The sequence below is a fragment of the Entelurus aequoreus genome, linkage group LG24, assembly GCF_033978785.1.
Source record: "Entelurus aequoreus isolate RoL-2023_Sb linkage group LG24, RoL_Eaeq_v1.1, whole genome shotgun sequence".
Classification (NCBI taxonomy): Eukaryota; Metazoa; Chordata; class Actinopteri; order Syngnathiformes; family Syngnathidae; genus Entelurus; species Entelurus aequoreus.
Window position 1 is genome coordinate 1,864,433 of NC_084754.1, and position 22,583 is coordinate 1,887,015.

At 39.1% G+C, this 22,583-nt stretch overlaps 1 protein-coding gene across 3 annotated transcripts in view; it reads right to left on the bottom strand.

Annotated features, from left to right (window-relative positions):
* LOC133641515 (tumor protein p53-inducible protein 11-like) overlaps positions 1-22,583 on the bottom strand; it is a 121,495-nt gene that overhangs the window by 17,144 nt on the left and 81,768 nt on the right. For all 3 annotated transcript variants that reach the window (XR_009824293.1, XM_062035297.1, XM_062035298.1), the window contains exons 4-6: positions 7,363-7,421; positions 3,554-3,602; positions 3,175-3,271 (exon numbers count right to left, since the gene is read on the bottom strand). Coding sequence is in view for 2 of the 3 variants with exons in the window: in XM_062035297.1 (XP_061891281.1) it covers positions 3,175-3,271; positions 3,554-3,602; positions 7,363-7,421 (205 nt within the window). In the remaining variant the exon portion in view is untranslated. The remainder of the gene's footprint in view (positions 1-3,174; positions 3,272-3,553; positions 3,603-7,362; positions 7,422-22,583) is intronic.

Below are 22,583 nucleotides of genomic sequence, written 5' to 3' on the forward strand. Positions count from 1 at the left end.
AAATGTACCAATTTTTAACCCAATTAGGTGAAATGACATAATCTCCCACGGCACACCAGACTGTGTCTCACGGCACACCTGTGTGCCGCGGCACAGTGGTTGAAAAACACTCAGGGGCAACATTGAGAGAAAAAATGTGTCTGGGGGGCCAATGTGTATGTGCGTATAAATGATATATACCTCCCGGCGGAAATTTTCTCCCGACAAACTCCCGGTATTCAGCCGGAGCTGGAGGCCACGCCCCCTCCAGCTCAATGCGGACCTGTTCTTACGTCCGCTTTCCCACAATATAAACAGCTTGCCTGCCCAATGACGTCATAACTGTAGAATGATCGAGGGCGAGTTCTTGGTTTCTTATGTGGGTTTATTGTTAGGCACTTTCATTAACGTCCTCCCAGCGCGGTAACAACACACAACAACAGCAGTCACGTTTAGTCTACCGTAAAGCAGTTTGTCTGCAGTAAACAGCAATGTTGTGACACTCTTAAACAGGACAATACTGCCATCTACTGGATAGCCTCCAGAACACTGAAATTCAAGTATTTACTTTATTTATATGTATAATAAAATAAATATATATATAGCTAGAATTCACTGAAATTCAAGTATTTCATACGTGTATATATATATATATATGTATATATATATATATATATATATATATATATATATATATATATATATATATATATATATATATATATATATACTTGAGTTGGTGAATTCTAGCTTAAATATATTCCCCTCTTAACCACGCCCCCGCCCCACCCCGACCACGCCCCCCCACCTCCCGGTATCGGAGGTCTCAAGGTTGGCAAGCATGTATATACACACTTAGCTGTACAAATCTGCTGTACAGTATGTGTGTTTAGGTCCCTTTTTTGCAGGAACACTAATACCAAAAGTCACAATGTCCGATAGAATTCTAAAAAAGTTATGAGAGACCACCTCCAAAAAACGGAATGGAATTTTACAGTTTCGCCCTGAGATGGGTAGGTCGGGAGTTCAAACCCCGGCCGAGTCATACCAAAGACTATAAAAATGGGAGCCATTACCTCCCTGCTTGGCACTCAGCATCAAGGGTTGGAATTGGGGGTTAAATCACCAAAAATGATTCCCGGGCGCGGCCACCGCTGCTGCCCACTGCTCCCCTCACCTCCCAGGGGTTGATCAAGGGTGATGGGTCAAATGCAGAGAATAATTTCGCCACACCTAGTGTGTGTGTGACAATCATTGGTACTTTAACAGAAGAGTTAAATGTACATGAAAATAAAGAAAGTGGGATTTACAATATTAACTATGACCAATAAAACACTGAATATTAACAACATATCTCCTCTTTTACTTCTCAGATCAGCTCCTCGATAGACATATTTTACAATCAAGCAAAACACAACAAAAATGTAACAAAATATGAATGCAAAGTGTAATAAACACCTACAATATGATATATTGTCACTTTTATGCAGAAATTTGTTGCAAAAATCTGCTTCCGCATCTGTTCCTGACACAGGCGTTTCAGGCTGGCTGCTCTGAAAACAAACCCCGCCCACTCTGCTTTGTTCCTGGTCTGAGCTGCTGTGACGTACATTAGAGTTTTTCAACCTTTTTTGAGGCAAGGCACATTTTTTTCAGTAAAAAATATGGAGGCACACCACCAGCAGGAAACGTTAAAAAATGAAACTCCACCAGGTCGTCGTGCCTTATTTTGAGTTCGTTTGTGTTTTCCTGTGTGTAGTGCTTTAGTTCTTGTCTTGCGCTGTTATTTTGGTGGCCCTTCCTGTTTTGTTGGTGTTTTCCTCTAGCAGCTTCATGTCTTCCTTTGAGCGCTATTCAAGCAAGCAAGACTATTTAAGTTGTTGCTATCCTTCTTTGTGTGGACATTGTTGATTGTCATGTCATGTTCGGATGTACTTTGTGGACGCCGTAAGTTTTTGCTGTCGTCCAGCATTTTGTTTCTGTTTACTTTGTAGCCAGGTCAGTTTGCATAGCCATTGCCTTTTCCTTTCCCTTTTGTTCATTTTTGGTTTAAGCATTACATACCTTTTTACCTGCACACCGCCTCCCGCTGTGGTCTGCATATTGGGATGACAACAAACCATCCTCGTCTCACCCGACACATTCCGACTTTTACAAAGCAATGAACTACCTGCTGCCACCTACTGACATGGAGTCTTACGTGGTTACCCTGCCGAGTTCTACACAGCACAGACACATTGTTTGCAGATTATAATTATTGATCAAAGGGAATAAGCGGTAGAAAATGGATGAATGGATTTGCAAAAAATATTTTTTGGACCAATTAGGTGAAGTTGCATAATTTCCCACGGCACACCAGACAATATCTAACATCCATCCATCTTCTTCCGCTTATCCGAGGTCGGGTCGCGGGGGCAGCAGCCTAAGCAGGGAAGCCCAGACTTCCCTTCGTCCAACAATATCTAACAGTGGTTGAAAAAACACTGACGTAGATTACCGTAATAACTCCTATAACACTCAAAAGCGCAGATTTCAACAAGTGATATACTTTGTATAGTTCAAGACTTACGGTCATTTAAAAACAGCACTGCCCATCATAATGGCGGCTACAGTTTTGATGTTAGAGGTCTAAAAAAATTACGGACAACGTCCGGCGGGCCGGATTGAAAATCTTAATGGACCGTATTTTGCCCAGGACTGTCCTATAGTAATATGATGCACATACACTACCGTTCAAAAGTTTGGGGTCACATTGAAATGTCCTTATTTTTTAAGGAAAAGCACTGTACTTTTCAATGAAGATAACTTGAAACTAGTCTTAACTTGAAAGAAATACACTCTATACATTGCTAATGTGGTAAATGACTATTCTAGCTGCAAATGTCTGCTTTTTGGTGCAATATCTACATAGGTGTATAGAGGCCCATTTCCAGCAACTATCACTCCAGTGTTCTAATGGTGAGTTTCTGGAGCATCACATTTGTGGGGTCAATTAAACGCTCAAAATGGCCAGAAAAATAGAACTTTCATCTGAAACTCGACAGTCTATTCTTGTTCTTAGAAATGAAGGCTATTCCACAAAATTGTTTGGGTGACCCCAAACTTTTGAACGGTAGTGTACAGTCCTGCCAGCCTCCACTTTCTTCCCAGATGATTTAAAAGCGATATTCATCGCATCTTTGGACCAATACTCACTTAACAGTGCTCCTCCATAGAGCCGGACAGAGAGACTTGTTGTGGAGAGCTCCTCCTCAAACACAACCTCATAAAGCTGGTTAGGAAACATCAGGGCCTGTGAACAAAGGACGGCACAGACGTCATAATTACTACAGTGACATTTTGTCCGTAAAACCATCCCCCAAAAATACAGCCACTGATACTAAGTTGCATGAACACTGGAGATATTGAACACGGGCACAGTCATGCAGACAACAGACTCAACTGTTTCTCCAGATGGCTAATGCGCATAAAACTGAACCAAAAAAAAAAAGGACTAATCCATGACACAATGACTGCAATGTGTATGGACACAACTTGCTGAAAGTGTTGGTAGACTCATTTCCACATCACTTACCATTAAGGCGACCACAGTGAAACCCACAGCTGAGATGAGCAGCCACATCCTAAGAAAGAAGACATAACAGAGCAGCGTTGCTTTAAATCAGCACCAACCAAGTCGACACAACTTGAACTTTACTCAGACCCACGTGGATCTTGCAGTCTGCTGTGATAACACGGTTGCACTGCAAAAAGTCAGTGTTCAAAAACAAGAAAAAAAAACAAAAAAAATGTGGGGTATTTTGTTTGAACTAAGCAAAATTATCTGCCAATAGAACAAGAAAATTTGGCTTATCAAGACTTTCCAAAACAAGTAAAATTAGCTAACCTCAATGAACCCAAAAATACCTTAAAATAAGTATATTCTCACTAATAACAAGTGCACTTTTCTTGATAGGAAAAAAAAAATTAGACCTTTTTTCTCAATATGTTGAAAAATATTCCTATATTAAAGACCTACTGAAAGCCACTACTAGCGACCACGCAGTCTGATAGTTTATACATCAATGATGAAATCTTAACATTGCAACACATGCCAATACGGCCGGGTTAACTTATAAAGTGACTTTTTAAAATTCCCGGGAAACTTCCGCTTGAAAACGTTGCGGTATGATGACGTATGCGCGTGACGTCACAAGGTCAAGGGAAGTGTTTGGACCCAATTCAAATACCTCTGTTTTCTTCGACAAAATGCCACAGTATTCTGGACATCTGTGTTGGTGAATCTTTGGCAATTTGTTTAATGGACAATGGAGACTGCAAAGAAGAAAGTTGTAGGTGCGATCTGTGTATTAGCGGCGGACTACAGCAACACCAACACCAGGAGGTTGTGTTGTGTTTTGAGCAGGATAGCAGACACACTACGGTGAGTACAGCTTTGGCTTCCAAACATTTGATCGCTTGCCCGTACGTGCGTGTCGATATGTGCATGTCACGTACGTAACTTTGGGGAAATATATGTTTCTTGCCGACTCTGATGGCGGCCGGGGTGTCGTCAAAAGCGTACAACGCCCGCCGCCTCATCTAAGTTAGCTTCTATTTTTTTAGCTTCGCCAAGCTGAAAATTTTTAATTGTGTATTTACATGTTCATGGTTTAATAGTATTGTTGATCTTCTGTCTATCCTTCCAGTCAGGGTTTTTTTTTTATTTAGTTTCTATCTGCATTTGAGCCTGCTATCACGTTAGCTCTGTAGCTAACTTAGCTTCTATTTTTTTTAGCTTCGCAAAGCTGAAAATTTTTAATTGTGTATTTACATGTTCATGGTTTAATAGTATTGTTGATCTTCTGTCTATCCTTCCAGTCAGGTTTTTTTTTAATTTAGTTTCTATCTGCATTTGAGCCTGCTATCACGTTAGCTCTGTAGCTAACTTAGCTTCTATTTTTTTAGCTTCGCAAAGCTGAAAATGATTAACCGTGTATTCACATGTTCATGGTTTAATAGTATTGTTGATCTTCTGTCTATCCTTCCAGTCAGGGTTTTTTTTTAATTTAGTTTCTATCTGCATTTGAGACTGATGCTATCACGTTAGCTCCGTAGCTAAGTTAGCTTCTATTTTTTTAGCTTCGCCAAGCTGAAAATTATTAACCGTGTATTTACATGTTCATGGTTTAATGGTATTGTTGATCTTCTGTCTATCCTTCCAGTCAGGGTTTTTTTAAATTTAGTTTCTATCTGCATTTGAGCCTGCTATCCCGATAGCTCTGTAGCTAACTTAGCTTCTATTTTTTTTAGCTTCGCCAAGCTGAAAATTATTAACCGTGTATTTACATGTTCATGGTTTAATGGTATTGTTGATCTTCTGTCTATCCTTCCAGTCAGGGTTTTTTTAATTTAGTTTCTATCTGCATTTGAGCCTGCTATCCCGATAGATCTGTAGCTAACTTAGCTTCTATTTTTTTAGCTTCGCCAAGCTGAAAATTATTAACCGTGTATTTACATGTTCATGGTTTAATAGTATTTTTGATCTTCTGTCTATCCTTCCAGTCAGGGTTTTTTAAATTTAGTTTCTATCTACATTTGAGACTGATGCTATCACGTTAGCTACGTAGCTAACTTAGCTTCTATTTTTTTTAGCTTCGCCAAGCTGAAAATTATTAATCGTGTATTTACATGTTCATGGTTTAATAGTATTGTTGATCTTCTGTCTATCCTTCCAGTCAGGGTTTTTTTTAAATTTAGTTTCTATCTGCATTTGAGACTGATGCTATCACGTTAGCTCCGTAGCTAAGTTAGCTTCTATTTTTTTTAGCTTCGCCAAGCTGAAAATTATTAATCGTGTAGTTACATGTTCATGGTTTAATAGTATTGTTGATCTTCTGTCTATCCTTCCAGTCAGGGTTTTTTAAAATTTTGTTTCTATCTGCATTTGAGCCTGCTATCACGTTAGCTCTGTAGCTAACTTAGCTTCTATTTTTTTAGCTTTGCAAAGCTGAAAATTATTAACCGTGTATTTACATGTTCAGTCACTGTGAATGTCCATTTTGCGTTCTCGACTCTCATTTTCAAGAGGATATAGTATCCCAGGTGGTTTAAAATAGAAATCCGTGATCCACAATAGAAAAAGGAGAGAGTGTGGAATCCAATGAGCCAGCTTGTACCTAAGTTACGGTCAGAGTGAAGAAAGATACACCCCGCACTACACTGTAGTCCTTCACTCTAAAGTTCTTCATCCAAGAATCTTTCATCTTCGCCAAATTAATGGGGTAATCGTCGCTTTCTCGGTCCGAATGTCTCTCGCTCCATTGTAAACAAAGCGGAATTGTGAGGAATACTTTGTCTTGTGACGTCACGCTACTTCCGCTACAGGCAAGGGTTGTTTTTATCAGATACCAAAAGTTGCGATCTTTATCGTCGTTGTTCTCTACTAAATCCTTTCAGCAAAAATATGGCAATATCGCGAAATGATCAAGTATGACACATAGAATGGATCTGCTATTCCCGTTTAAATCAAAAAAATTCATTTCAGTAGGCCTTTAAGTAAATGTTAGTGGCATTATGTTGACATAATGATATGCGCTCGGCATTACATTTCTTGAAACCAGCAAACTTATACTAAAAACTCATTTATTGTTCTTAATGGAAAGGCAACAAGGCAAGCGCTTGTTACTCTCGGGGTCTCCTAGCCGCTCAGGCAAATCATATTGTCTAAAAATGCATTTTCCCATGGATAACATGACATCATCGTACCAAGTGCGTGCTCTTTCAGTCAATTAGTGCGCATATATACAGCCCGGCCCCCGGACAAAATGTTTTTGATTGTAATTTTGAGGAATTTATCTGAATGTGCATGAAATATTTCTGTTCAAAATTGTTTGAAATGTTAAATGTTGAAATATTAACTGTCAGTTTACTGTACTGTCCCAACTGTACTACTATATGAGTACGTGTTTTCTATTGTTTCATTGAAAATAAAACAGCAAAGTCCATTTGGCTGTCATCTGTTTTAATTATGAGACACAATTGTGTCAAAGTCATGATTTTTTTTTTACATGCTTGAAATAAGAAATGATTACTTTAAAAAAGTAGTTTTATACTTGTGAGTGTTGATGACACAGCTTTGCAACACTTGATATTCTAGTTTCAAGCATGTTTTACTCAATATAGCTCATCAAATCTCAGCAACAAGCTGTAATATCTTACTGAGATCATTTAGGACCAAAACACTTAAAACAAGTAAAACACTCTAACATCAAATCTGCTTAGTGAGAAGAATTATCTTATTAGACAGAAAATAAGCAAACATCACCCTTATTTGAGATATTTCATCTTACTTAGATTTCAGTTTTTGCAGTGTGCTGCAGAGTACCTGAGTTGAAATCTCACCTCAGCCCGATTGGCTCTCGAACCGCAAACTTCATCTCATTCCCGAGCATCTGACTGATCTGTGAATTTGAGAGAAAGGAAGAAATGAGGTTTCAAAATAGACACATCATAATTATAAGGGATATTTTGATAATAGATGGGTACCTTTCACATTTGAACAGTACCAATTCCAGGTACCTTTGAATCAATACCAGTACTACTCTGGACCAATTTCCGAATGTTCATTCGTCTGATAATAAAATCCCAATCTTTTTATTTAATATTTAACACTTAGATCAGATGTGTCCAACTCATTTTAGCTCAGGGGCCGCATGGAGGAAAATCTGTGCACACGCGGGCCGGACTATTAAAATCATGGCATTAAAACTAAAAAATAACGACAACTTTAGATTGTTTTCTTTGTCTTACTTTGGCCAAAAATAGAACAAACACATTCTGAAAATATTAAAATAAAAATATAGAAAAAAAATGCCGGCAGCGGTAAAGTTTAGAGCAGGGGTCACCAACGCGGTGTCCGCGGGCACCAGGTAGCCCGTAAGGACCAGATGAGTAGCCCGCTGGCCTGTTCTAAAAATAGCTCAAATAGCAGCACTTACCAGTGAGCTCCCTCTATTTATAAATTTTATTTATTTACTAGCAAGCTGGTCTCGCTTTGCTCTACATTTTTAATTCTAAGAGACAAAACTCAAATAGAATTTGAAAATCCAGGAAAATATTTTAAAGACTTGGTCTTCACTTGTTTAAATAAATTCTTTTTTTTTTTTTTACTTTGCTTCTTATAACTTTCAGAAAGACAATTTTAGAGAAAAAATACAACCTTAAAAATTATTTTAGGATTTTTAAACACATATACCTTTTTACCTTTTAAATTCCTTCCTCTTCTTTCCTGACAATTTAAATCAATGTTCAAGTAATTCTTTTTTTTTTATTGTAAAGAATAATAAATACATTTTAATTTAATTCTTCAATTTAGCTTCTGTTTTTTCGACAAAGAATATTTGTGAAATATTTCTTCAAACTTATTATGATTAAAATTCAAAAAAATTATTCTGGCAAATCTAGAAAATCTGTAGAATCAAATTTAAATCTTATTTCAAAGTCTTTTGAATTTCTTTTAAAATTTTTGTCCTGGAAAATCTGGAAGAAATAATGATTTGTTAGAAATATAGCTTGGTCCAATTTGTTATATATTCTAACAAAGTGCAGATTGGATTTTAACCTATTTAAAACATGTCATCCAAATTCTAAAATTAATCTTAATCAGGAAAAATTACTAATGATGTTCCATAAATTCTTTTTTAAATGTTTTCAAAAACATTCGAATTAGCTAGTTTTTCTCTTCTTTTTTTCGGTTGAATTTTGAATTTTAAAGAGTCGAAATTGAAGATAAACTATGTTTCAAAATGTAATTGTCATTTTTTTCCCGTGTTTTCTCCTCTTTTAAACCGCTCAATTAAGTGTAAATATCATGAATTATTAATAATAACATAGAGTTAAAGGTAAATTGAGCAAATTGGCTATTTCTGGCAATTTATTGAAGTGTGTATCAAACTGGTAGCCCTTCACATTAATCAGTACCCAAGAAGTAGCTCTTGCTTTCAAAAAGGTTGGTGACCCCTGGTTTAGATCGACTGTGCTTTGTAAAGTAATCGACTGTACAGAGTTGAAATAATGGGGTAAATTCACGGTCCCACTACTATTTGTTTATGAGCGATGGCGAAATGGTAGCGCCAAATCTACTGTATTTGTGGCACTCCAAATGTATTTATGGTGGCCTGACACAAATAATAGTATGGGGAACACTGCCAATATTTTTTTGCAGATGGTGAGCTTCTGATTTGTCCTCATATGTTCTACTACTGTCTCCGAAGAGTCATGGAAGTAACTGGGGCGGTATAGCTCGGTTGGTAGAGTGGCCGTGCCAGCAACTTGAGGGTTCCAGGTTCGATCCCCGCTTCTGCCATCCTAGTCACTGCCGTTGTGTCCTTGGGCAAGACACTTTACCCACCTGCTCCCAGTGCCACCCACACTGGTTTAAATGTAACTTAGATATTGGGTTTCACTATGTAAAAGCGCTATATAAATATAATTCACTTCACTTCACAACTGTGGTCGTTTGGTGATTAGATGTTTATCCATTTCTCCCTTTTTGTGTTTTTAGTCCAAATTAAATCATCAATCGCCGTCAACCAATACATTGACAGCTGTGTGTCGAGCGCCGCCTACCACGACCACACTGTTATGTACCACTCCCAAAAAGTGTAATGGCATATACATATTGGTTATGCTTCACAACCTTTGGCAGTGAACTGCATACCACATAGAAAGGCCTGGGCAATTATTTTGCCTCGGGGAGGGGGGAAAATTTTTTGGAAAAAAATGTGTCTGGGGGCCGGTATATCTATTTTTAGGAACACTAATACAAAACCTCCCAATAATGTCTGATTGAATGCTAAAAACATTATGACAGACCGCCTTAAAAGAACGGAATGGAGATTTTTATTTTTTTACTGAATGAGACACCCAGAATGTACATGAAAATAAAGAATGTGATATTTACAATATTAACTATAAAGGATAAAACACTGAATATTGACAACATATGAACGTCACACCCCCGCTAGATCGACAAATTTTACAATCAAGCGAAACGCAACAAAAATGCAACAAACAGTAAAATATGAACGCGAAGGGTAAAAAAACAAAACACCTACAATCTGATAAATCTGATACATCACTAAGCTTTAGAACTTTGTTGTAAAAATCTCCTTCCACGTCTGTCCCTGACACCCACATTTCAGGCTGGCCGCTCTGGAAACACTCTGTGGAAACGCTCCCCACCCACACTGCTTGGTGCCTCGTCTGAGATGCTGTGACTTAGATTACCATAGTAACTAATTAGGTTACCATAGTAACTAATTAATTACCATAATAACTAATTCGATTACCGTAGTAACTAATTAAATTACTATAGTAACTAATATATTAAAGGCCTACTGAAATGAAATGTTTTTATTTAAACGGGAATAGCAGATCCATTCTATGTGTCATACTTGATCATTTCGCGATATTTCCATATTTTTGCTGAAAGGATTTAGTAGAGAACAACAACGATAAAGTTTGCAACTTTTGGTCGCTGATAAAAAAAAGCCTTGCCTATACCGGAAGTAGCGTGACGTCACAGGAGGAAGGATTCCTCACAATTCCCCGTTGTTTACAATGGAGCGAGAGTGATTCGGACCGAGAAAGCGACAATTACCCCATTAATTTGAGTCAGGATGAAATATTCGTGGATGAGGAACGTTAGAGTGAAGGACTAGAAGTGAAGTGAAGTGAATTACATTTATATAGCGCTTTTTCTCAAGTGACTCAAAGCACTTTACATAGTGAAACCCAATATCTAAGTTACATTTAAACCAGTGTGGGTGGCACTGGGAGCAGGTGGGTAAAGTGTCTTGCCCAAGGACACAACGGCAGTGACTAGGATGGCGGAAGCGGGGATCGAACCTGCAACCCTCAAGTTGCTGGCACGGCCGCTCTACCAACCGAGCTATACCGTCCCTAGAGAGGCAGTGCAGGGTGTATCTTTTTTCGCTCTGACCGTAACTTAGGTACAAGCTGGCTCATTGGATTCCACACTCTCTCCTTTTTCTATTGTGGATCACGGATTTGTATTTTAAACCACCTGGGATACTATATCCTCTTGAAAATGAGAGTCGAGAACGCGAAATGGACATTCACAGTGACTTTTATCTCCATGACAATACATCGGCGACGCTCTTTAGCTACGGAGCTAACGTGATAGCATCAGGCTCAAATGCAGATAGAAACACAATTAAAAAAAACCCTGACTGGAAGAATAGACAGAAGATCAACAATACTATTAAACCATGAACATGTAAATACACGGTTAATAATTTTCAGCTTGGCGAAGCTTAACAATGATGTTGCTAACGAGCCATTGAAGCTAACTTAGCTACGGAGCGGCGGCGGGCGTTGTAGCTTTCGACGACACCCCGGCCGCCATCAGAGTCGGCAAGAAACATATATTTCCCCAAAGTTACGTACGTGACATGCACATATCAACACGCACGTACGGGCAAGCGATCAAATGTTTGGAAGCCAAAGCTGTACTCACGGTAGCGCGTCTGCTATCCTGCTCAAACACAACACAACCTCCTGGTGTTGGTGTTGCTGTAGTCCGCCGCTAATACACAGATCGCACCTACAACTTTCTTCTTTGCAGTCTCCATTGTTCATTAAACAAATTGCAACAGATTCACCAACACAGATGTCCAGAATACTGTGGCATTGTTCGATGAAAACAGAGCAGTTTGTATGGTGACACATTGGGTCCGAATACTTCCGTTGCCGTCGTGACGTCACGCGCATACGTCATCATGTCTAGACGTTTTCAACCGGAAGTGTGGCGGGAAATTTAAAATGTCACTTTATAAGTTAACCCGGCCGTATTGGCATGTGTTGCAATGTTAAGATTTCATCATTGATATATAAACTATCAGACTGCGTGGTCGCTAGTAGTGGCTTTAAGTAGGCCTTTAAGCAAAAGCACAGATTCCAAGCATTGAAATACTTAGTATAGTTGAAGACTTACGCTCATTAGAAAACATCACCGCACATCATAATGGCAGCTACACTTTCATCTAAAAAAATTATTTGGGAATGTCCGGCGGGCCAGCTTGAAAAGCTTAACGGGCCTCGTTCGGCCCGGGGGGCCTCATATCATTTGGTCTGACATGGAAGAACAATGAAATAATTATTTCATAGCCACAGCTGCCCTAGGGTAGACTAAGGGACACGTGGCTGCCAATGTGCGCCTACGGCCTCTGGGACCACCGCCAAACATTCAATCACATTCATACACCAGTGAAAGTGTCACTAGGAGCAAGGCGGGTCAAGATGGAAGCTGTAATCGAACCAGGAACCCTGAGCCGCGTATAATACTACAGTAAGTAAAATGGGAAAACAAAGCTTGTCTCCAAAGTAATTTACCTTATTTTACTTTTAAGATCTATGACCTTTCTAGATTCATGCAGTGTTTTAAACACATTTATTTAATTGTGGCAGCTCGCTGACTTTTAAACACAGCTCATACGCACTTGGTATTGTTTCCAACTTAGGCTTAGACTAACTTTATTGATCCACAAGGGAAATTGTTCGACACAGTAGCTCAGTAAAGAAGACGCTCCTTCATCTTTGTGCCGGCACGGCATCCCCTGCGCTTTTTCCGTAGTTCCACGGGAATGTCCGGCCGTGATCCCCAAAGACCAGGGGTCTGCAACCCGCGGCTCTGGAGCCACATGCGGCTCTTTTATGCCACCGCCGTGGCTCCCTTTGGCTTTGAAACAAAATGTCAACAAATAATGCTTACTTAATTAATTACATTTATTCAGTTATTTTTAATCTAACAGTTGTTATTTTGGAGAGTTCTGGTATCTTATCATATGATAATAAAACATTTGGATATATTGTCGATCAAAGGTAGGTAGGTAGTGTGGATAATGCATATGTTTAAGAGCTATTTCTTTATTAATAATCATGTTTGAATCAGCTCATATTTTTTCCTTAATTTTACTCTGTATACTAGTTTCTCTTTGTCTTCAGATTGCCTGTTTAGACAGGGTCGTAAACCATCAGGAATGTGAACACAACCCCCAAGTCTCTCTTCTTATCAGTGTTGAGAGGAGGGGGGGGGGAGATGGGGGCTTTCTTTGTGTGAAAAGAGTTGCTTTTTCCTGTGGAATGCCAGATCAACTTGGGCTGCGCATTCGTATGTGTTGTTCGAGGCTGGTCTCTATTCTCAAATATTTGACAATAAAATTACAAAATACCTATTCTGTGCTGGGTGGTACCTCTGAGTCAGTTTATATGTTGTCTAAGGAACTTGGGACTGACCAGCGCTTCACATCCCACTTGGAGGAACATCTGGTCAAACGCAACAATTGGTAGGTAGGTAGGTCTTTATTGTCATTGCACAAGTACAACGAAACTTTGTTTTCAGCACAAACCCGTTCAAGATTAGACAAACAAACAGTGTACAGGGTGACAGAACAGGAACGCTGATGGGTCGCCACAAGGCGCCCCGTAAAAGATGGGAAAAAGGTAAACGCTGGGGGAGGATGAGTAAAAAAATACAATCTAGACTGGGCTCCTAAGGGGGCCCAATCTGGAGTGGGAAAAAACCTCCATAGCAAAGCACATATACATATTACAACATACATCTCAAGACTTGCAACAGAGGGGAGGGAGTGGGGGCTGCGTTGGCAGGCTGCAGCTCCTCTGGCGCTGCCCAGCCGTCCATCACCCCTAAGCATACTTGCCAACCCTCCCGTTTTTACCGGGAGACTCCCGGTATTCAGCGCCTCTCCCGATAACCTCCCGGCAGAAATTTTCTCCCGACAAACTCCCGGTATTCAGCCGGAGCTGGAGGCCACGCCCCCTCCGGCTCAATGCGGACCTGTTCTCACGTCAGCTTTCCCACAATATAAACAGCTTGCCTGCTTAATGACATCATAACTGTAGAATGATCGAGGGCGAGTTCTTGGTTTCTTATGTGGGTTTATTGTTAGGCAGTTTCATTAACCTCCTCCCAGCGCGGTAACAACACACAAACAGCAGTCACGTTTAGTCTACCGTAAAGCAGTTCGTCTGCCATAAACAGCAATGTTGTGACACTCTTAAACAGGACAATACTGCCATCTACTGGATAGCCTCCAGAACACTGAAATTCAAGTATTTATTTTATTTATATGTATAATAAAATAAATATATATATAGCTAGAATTCACTGAAAGTCAAGTATTTCATACACACACACACATATATATATATATATATATATCTATATCTATATATATATATATATATATATATATATATATATATATATATATATATATATAGATATATATATATATATATATGAAATACTTGAGTTGGTGAATTCTAGCTTAAATATATTCCCCTCTTAACCACACCCCCAACCACGCCCCCCACCCCCCGGTATCGGAGGTCTCAAGTTTGGCAAGTATGCCCCTAAGGGATTCGCGTATGTCACAGCCCCTGCGCGTCATCTCTTGCTGCCAAGCAATTGTATTGTTTTTAGCGGTCACCCAACCCCCGGTAAGCTAGCAATGGACGGATCCAAAAAGAGAAACATTTCTGATGAAAATAGAACATTTAATGCTTCATGGACGGATTAATTTGCTTTCATTGATGACGAGGTTGTTATTTTCCCTTTTTAGTCAAATGAAATATGCCGCAGTTTTATGCCTTCAGAATATTGGCGCGACTTGATTTTTTTCAAATTAATTAATAAGGGAAGGACCTGTGTATTTTTTTTCCAATGTTCAAAGTAATTTGGTGATTTGCTTACACCCAGAAATGAAATGTGAATCGTTGTCAAGTGTTTGATTTCATAAATTCTATAGCATAAGTGTAACGAAACTATAAGTGGTGTTATCGTCTTTTTAGGAATCGAACCGAGTTTGCGGCTCTAGTTGGGTTTTATTTGTGGGGAAATGGGCTCAAATGGCTCTTTGTATGCTGAAGGTTGCCCACCCCTGCCATAGACAACCGCTCAACCGATCAAAGCCAAACACAAAACGGCCCGAAAAGAAAAAGAAAAGTAACAAATACACACAAAAGCACTCAAGAAACATACTTAGTGGTTTATGGAAAAGATAAGTGATGAAAAAAAGCCAGAAAAGTTGACTAAAAGATGAAAAGTACTAATAAACAAATGTGTTTAATTTGTTACATTTTTACTTCTTCCAGTGTCCATAAAGTACATGAGTCATGGGAAATTATTCAGATTAGATAATGGGGTCTTCATCCCCCCCACTGCCTGTGATTTTCTCTTGCTGGTCACAAAAATGCTGATGTATCCGAGATACCGAGCAGGAGTCAGCAGAACGAGCAGTCCGAGGTCGGTAATAATTACACAATTATTTTCTTGTGTGTGCCTTTTTGTGTGAATACAAATTAAAAACAGGAGCCCGATTGCAGAGCATCATGGCTATTTTCACACGGCATTAGCATGACTGACTGCTTGAAATAACTTTAGAATTGAGAAAAAGCAATAACAAAAGGCTCTGTGCTTAAACAGACCCTCAGGAATCCTGAGAAAAAAAACAAACCTTCATGAGCTGTGAAGTTGAAGTGGTTTGCCCGAAGCCTTCAGTCCCCAACAGCCGGGATTTCACTCTAGCCCTAACTGTTCTCGTGTTGTGGTGCAAAATAAAAATACAGTGAAGCGTGAAAAGCACCGAGGCAGAAAAGATGAATAGTTTTCCAGCTAGCGTTGCTTTTGTACAAGGAACTCGCTATCCATTACAAAGTCGTTTTCTGCTGGATAAGGCTCTTACATGTCACAACAACAACATGAGATGACTGATATTTACACATAGAAACTCCGGCTAGGATATGAAAAAACTTAATTGTAAAGTAACTGTTGTGCATTTAAAAATACAAAACCCAAAACCAGTGAAGTTGGCACGTTGTGTAAATGGTAAATAAGAACAGAATACAATGATTTGCAAATCCTTTTCAACTTATATTCAATTGAATAGCCTGCAAAGACAAGATATTTAATGTTTTTTTTGCAAATAATCATTAACTTGGAATTTAATGGCAGCAACACATTGCAAAAAAGTTGTCGCAGGGGCATTTTTACCACTGTGTTACATGGCCTTTCCTTTTAACAACACTCAGTAAAAGTTTGGGAACTGAGGAGACACATTTTTGAAGCTTTCAGGTGGAATTCTTTCCCATTCTTGCTTGATGTACAGCTTAAGTTGTTCAACAGTCCGGGGGTCTCCCTTGTGCTATTTAAGGCTCCATGATACGCCACACATTTTCAATGGGAGACAGGTCTGGACTACAGGCAGGCCAGTCTAGTACCCGCACTCTTTTACTATGAAGCCACGCTGTTGTAACACTTGGCTTGGCATTGTCTTGCTGAAATAAGCAGGGGCGTCCATGATAACGTTGCTTGGATGGCAACATATGTTGCTCCAAAACCTGTATGTACCTTTCTTATACTTAAGACTTAGACAAACTTTAATAATCCACAAGGGAAATCGTTCCACACAGTAGCTCAGTTACAAAGGACAGCAATAATGGCGCCTTCACAGATGTGTAAGTTACCCATGTCTTGGCCACTAATACACCCCCATACCATCACACATGCTGCCTTTTACACTTTGCACCTATAACAATCCGGATGGTTCTTTTCCTCTTTGGTCCGGAGGACATGACGTCCACAGTCTCCAAAAACAATGTGAAATGTGGACTCATCAGACCACAGAACACTTTTCCACTTTGCATCAGTCCATCTTAGATGAGCTCGGGCACAGCAAAGCCGGCAGTGTTTGTGGGTGTTGTTGATAAATGGCTTTCGCTTTGCATAGTAGAGTTTTAACTTGCACTTACAGATGTAGCGACAAACTGTAGTTACTGACAGTGGTTTTCTGAAGTGTTCCTGAGCCCATGTGGTGATATCCTTTACACACTGATGCTGCTTACGTGCAGTGATTTCTCCAGATTCTCTGAAACTTTTGATGATATTACGGAGCGTAGATGGTGAAATCCCTAAATTCCTTGCAATAGCTCGTTGAGAAAGGTTGTTCTTAAACTGTTTGACAGTTTGCTCACGCATTTGTTGACAAAGTGGTGACCCTCGCCCCATCCTTGTTTGTGAATGACTGAGCATTCCATGGAATCTACTTTTATACCCAATCATGGCACCCACCTGTTCCCAATTAGCCTGTTCACCTGTGCGATGTTCCAAATAAGTGTTTGATGAGCATTCTTCAACTTTCTCAGTCTTTTTTGCCACTTGTGCCAGCTTTTTTGAAACATGTTGCAAGCATCGAATTCCAAATGAGCTAATATTTGCAAAAAATAACATTGGAACATTAAATATCTTGTCTTTGCAGTCTATTCAATTGAATATAAGTTGAAAAAATTTTGCAAATCATTGTGTTTAGTTTGTATTTATGATTTACACAACGTGCCAACTTCACTGGTTTTGGCTTTTGTAGAATATAAAATAGGTTGATGCAATTCAAGCAAAACATGATCAATCCAGGACAATGCAGGGAATACATGACCTGATCTGTTTCAACCTTGCTGTGCTTCTCGGAGCTCGTTTTGACAGGAAGACATGAATATTCATGGCAGCCATGAGAAATGCTCATAAGGGAGTTGAGCAGCAACTGATAGCACATGATTGACTTTGCAAATGGCGCATAGGGGAGAAACAGGAAATGAAGAAATAGTGTTAGAGGAGAGATGCTTAATCACAGCTGCTACTTCGTCTTTCGTCACCATTTATCGCTCAGTCAGAAACAGGCGGTAAGCAACGGAATGGAAAATGTTGGGGTGAAGTACAATCTATATGAGGCTGAAAGTGTGAGCGTGTGCGCAACTCATGTGAGTGGTTTTGACAGTTTATACAGTCACATTTGTGAAGGCCTTGTCTCATGCTGTCAGACCACTGAAGGAGGTTATCGGCCTGTGAAGAAGCAGGCAGTGAACCCTGGCCAATATCTTTTGGCACATTTTGCAGCGTAAATAGAACGCCCTCAGTCGGATATTGCTATCTCAGCAGGAGAGGAGGCAGGAAGAGGCGGCCAACTGAGGGGCACTAGTCTCTAAGCACTTCCCTCTTTTGTTTACAAAGCCGCATGGGTTCCACCATGCGGCTTATTTTCTTTCTGATGGAGCTAAATGTTCATTTGATCAACAAACTAAGAACCATAATTCACATTACAGTACCGTATTTTTCGGAGTATAAGTCGCACCGGCCGGAAATGCATAATAAAGAAGGAAAAAAACATATATAAGTCGCACTGGAGTATAAGTCGCATTTTTTGGGGAAATTTATTTGATAAAAGCCAACAGCAAGAATAGACATTTGAAAGGCAATTTAAAATAAATCAAGAATAGTGAACAACAGGCTGAATAAGTGTACGTTATATGAGGCATAAATAACCAACTGGTATGTTAACGTAACATATTATGGTAAGAGTCATTCAAATAACTATAACATATAGAACATGCTATACGTTTACCAAACAATCTGTCACTCCTAATCGCTAAATCCCATGAAATCTTATACGTCTAGTCCGGGGGTCGGCAACCCGCGGCTCTAGAGCCACATGCGGCTCTTTAGCGCCGCCCTAGTGGCTCTATGGAGATTTTTCAAAAATGTATGAAGAATGATAAATGATAAATGGGTTGTACTTGTATAGCGCTTTTCTACCTTCAAGGTACTCAAAGCGCTTTGACACTATTTCCACATTCACACATACATTCACACACTGATGGCGGGAGCTGCCATGCAAGGCGCTAACCAGCAGCCATCAGAGGCAAAGGGTGAAGTGTCTTGCCCAAGGACACAACGGACGTGACTAGGAAGGTAGAAGGTGGGAAAAAGAAAAAAAAAGAATGGAAAAATATGAGGTGAAAAAAATCTATTTTTTTGTTTAGTATGGTTTCTGTAGGATTACAAACATGACACAAACCTCCCTAATTGTCATAAATCACACTGTTTATATTAAACATGCTTCACTGATTCGAGTATTTGGCGAGCGCCGTTTTGTCCTACTTATTTTGGCGGTCCTTGAACTCACCGTATAGTTTGTTTACATGTATAACTTTCACCGACTTTCTAGGACGTGTTTTATGCCACTTCCTTTTCTGTCTCATTTTGTCCACCAGACTGTTAACGTTGTGCATGAATGCACAAAGGTGAGTTTTGTTGATGTTATTGACTTGTTTGGAGTGCTAATCAGACATATTTGGTCACTGCATGACTGCAAGCTAATCGATGCTAACATGCTATTTAGGCTAGCGATATGTTCATATTGCATCATTATACCTCATTTGTAGCTATATTTGAGGTCATTTAGTTTCCTTTAAGTCCTCTTAATTAAATGTATATCTCATGACACATGTAATATGGCTTTTAATTTTTTGCGGCTCCAGACAGATTTGTTTTTGTATTTTTGGTCCAATATGGCTCTTTCAACATTTTGGGTTGCTGACCCCTGATCTAGTCTCTTACGTGAATGAGCTAAATAGTATTATTTGATATTTTACGGTAATGTGTTAATAATTTCACACATAAGTCGCTTCTGAGTATAAGTCGCACCCCCGGCCAAACTATGAAAAAAAACTGCGACTTTTAGTCCGAAAAATACGGTATGTGAAAGTGATGTGCATGGCAGGCAACATCTGAGTCATGCCCGTTTCCTTTGACTCTGCACGCCGGGATGACTTTCCAGCAAGCAACTACATGAAAAGGGAGGATTACCTCCAAATTCTTCAGGTTAACCTAAACTCATCAGCCCGGAGGTTGGATCTTGGGCGTAGTTGGGTGTTCCAAAAAGACAATGACCCCAAACACACGTCAAAAGTGGTAAAGGAATGGCTAAATCAGGCTAGAATGAAGGTTTTAGAATGGCCTTCCCAAAGTCCGGACTTAAACCTGTGGACAATGCTGAAGAAACAAGTCCATGTCAGAAAACACAACACATTTAGCCGAACTGCACCAATTTTGTGGTGCAGAAGTGGTCAAAAATCCAAGCAGAAGCTTGTGGATGGCTACCAAAAGTGCCTTATTGCAGGTAAACTTGCCAAGGGACATGTAAGCAAATATTAACATTGCTGTATGTATACTTTTGACCCAGCACATTTGCTCACATTTTCAGTAGACCCATAATAAATTCATAAAAGAAGCAAACTTCATGAATGTTTTTTGTGACCAACAAGTATGTGCTCCAATCACTACATCACAACAAAATAAGAGTTGTAGAAATGATAGGAAACTCAAGACAGTCATGACTTTATGTTCTTTACAAGTGTATGTACACTTTTGACTACAAATGTACATTGACAGGAATGTTGATATTTCAGCCCCATGCGAGGGATGAGGAAAGCATGAATATATGCAGTACCAAATACATCAAGTCTTTTTTTGGAGCAAGATGTGTGCGCCATGTGTTTCTAGACGTACATGTAAAGTGTTGTTGCAATACTGTACAGAGCACACAGCATGCACGAAGAGCCAAGCATTACTCACGGCAGCAGCAGGAGGTCATAAGATTGTGTGATGTCAACTCACTAAAGCATAAGATGCAAATGCACAGATTAGGACATTATATAAGTAATGAGCCAATTAGTGGCTCGTTGAGTTTGGCTTTTAAAAAGGGGATACATGCCTTCTCATAAAAGACTGTGTGTGTTATTGTGCCAAGATTTACAATTTGTGGCTATTTACCTATTTTTAGGCTTTCACTTTACATCATAATCCTAATTTTAGCTATATCGTTTAAAAATGTTGCAATTGAGAAAATAACTACCGTATTTTTCGGATGATAAGGCGCACTTAAAATCCTTTCATTTTCTCAAAAATAGACAGTGTGCCTTATAACCCCGCCTAATGTAATAATAATAATAATAATAATATATATATATATATATATATATATATATATATATATATATATATATATATATATATATATATATATATATATATATATATATATATATATATATACACACTACCGTTCAAAAGTTTGGGGTCACCCAAACAATTTAGTGGAATAGCCTTCATTTCTAAGAACAAGAATAGACTGTGGAGTTTCAGATGAAAGTTCTCTTTTTCTGGCCATTTTGAGCGTTTAATTGAGCCCACAAATGTGATGCTCCAGAAACTCAATCTGCTCAAAGGAAGGTCAGTTTTGTAGCTTCTGTAACGAGCTAAAGTGTTTTCAGATATGTGAACATGATTGCACAAGGCTTTTCTAATCATCAATTAGCCTTCTGAGCCAATGAGCAAACACATTGTACCATTAGAACACTGGAGTGATAGTTGCTGGAAATGGGCCTCTATACACCTATGTAGATATTGCACCAAAAAGCAGACATTTGCAGCTAGAATAGTCATTTACCACATTAGCAATGTATAGAGTGTATTTCTTTCAAGTTAAGACTAGTTTAAAGTTATCTTCATTGAAAAGTGACCCCAAACTTTTGAACGGTAGTATATATATATATATATATATATATATATATATATATATATATATATATATATATATATATATATATATATATATATATATATATATATATATATATATATATATATATATACACTGTATATATATACACTGTATATATATATACACTGTATATATATATATATATATATATATAATAATAATGGATTCAATTTTATATCACGCTTTTTCTATTATTAGATACTCAAAGCGCTCACAGAGAAGTGGGAACCCATCAATCATTCACACCTGGTGGTGGTAAGCTACATTTGTAGCCACAGCTGCCATGGGGTAGACTGACGGAAGCAAGGCTGCCAGTTTGCTCCTACGGCCCCTCCGACCACCACCTATCATTCATTCATCATTCATTCACCAGTGTGAGCGGCACCGGGGGCGAGGGCGAAGTGTCCTGCCCAAGGACACAACGGCAGCGATTTGGATGTCAAGAGGCGGGGAGCGAACCTACGTCACATACACTACCATTCAAAAGTTTGGGGTCACATGGAAATGTCCTTATTTTTGAAGGAAAAGCACTGTACTTTTCAATGAAGATAACTTTAAACTAGTCTTAACTTGAAAGAAATACACTCTATACATTGCTAATGTGCTAAATGACTATTCTAGCTGCAAATGTCTGCTTTTTGGTGCAATATCTACATAGGTGTATAGAGGCCCATTTCCAGCAACTATCACTCCAGTGTTCTAATGGTACAATGTGTTTGCTCATTGGCTCAGAAGGCTAATTGATGATTAGAAAACCCTTGTGCAATCATGTTCACACATCTGAAAACACTTTAGCTCGTTACAGAAGCTACAAAACTGACCTTCCTTTGAGCAGATTGACTTTCTGGAGCATCACATTTGTGGGGTCAATTAAACGCTCAAAATGGCCAGAAAAAGAGAACTTTCATCTGAAACTCGACAGTCTATTCTTGTTCTTACAAATGAAGGCTATTCCACAAAATTGTTTGGGTGACCCCAAACTTTTGAACGGTAGTGTACTGTCACGCGTGCAACGTCATACGCTCTCGCGGAGCAGAGAGGTAGCAGCATGGGTAATGTCAGCTGTGATGCTAGCGGAGCGGTGCGAGTGGTAATACGAGAGAGAGAGGAGGTGCGAATCTGGTA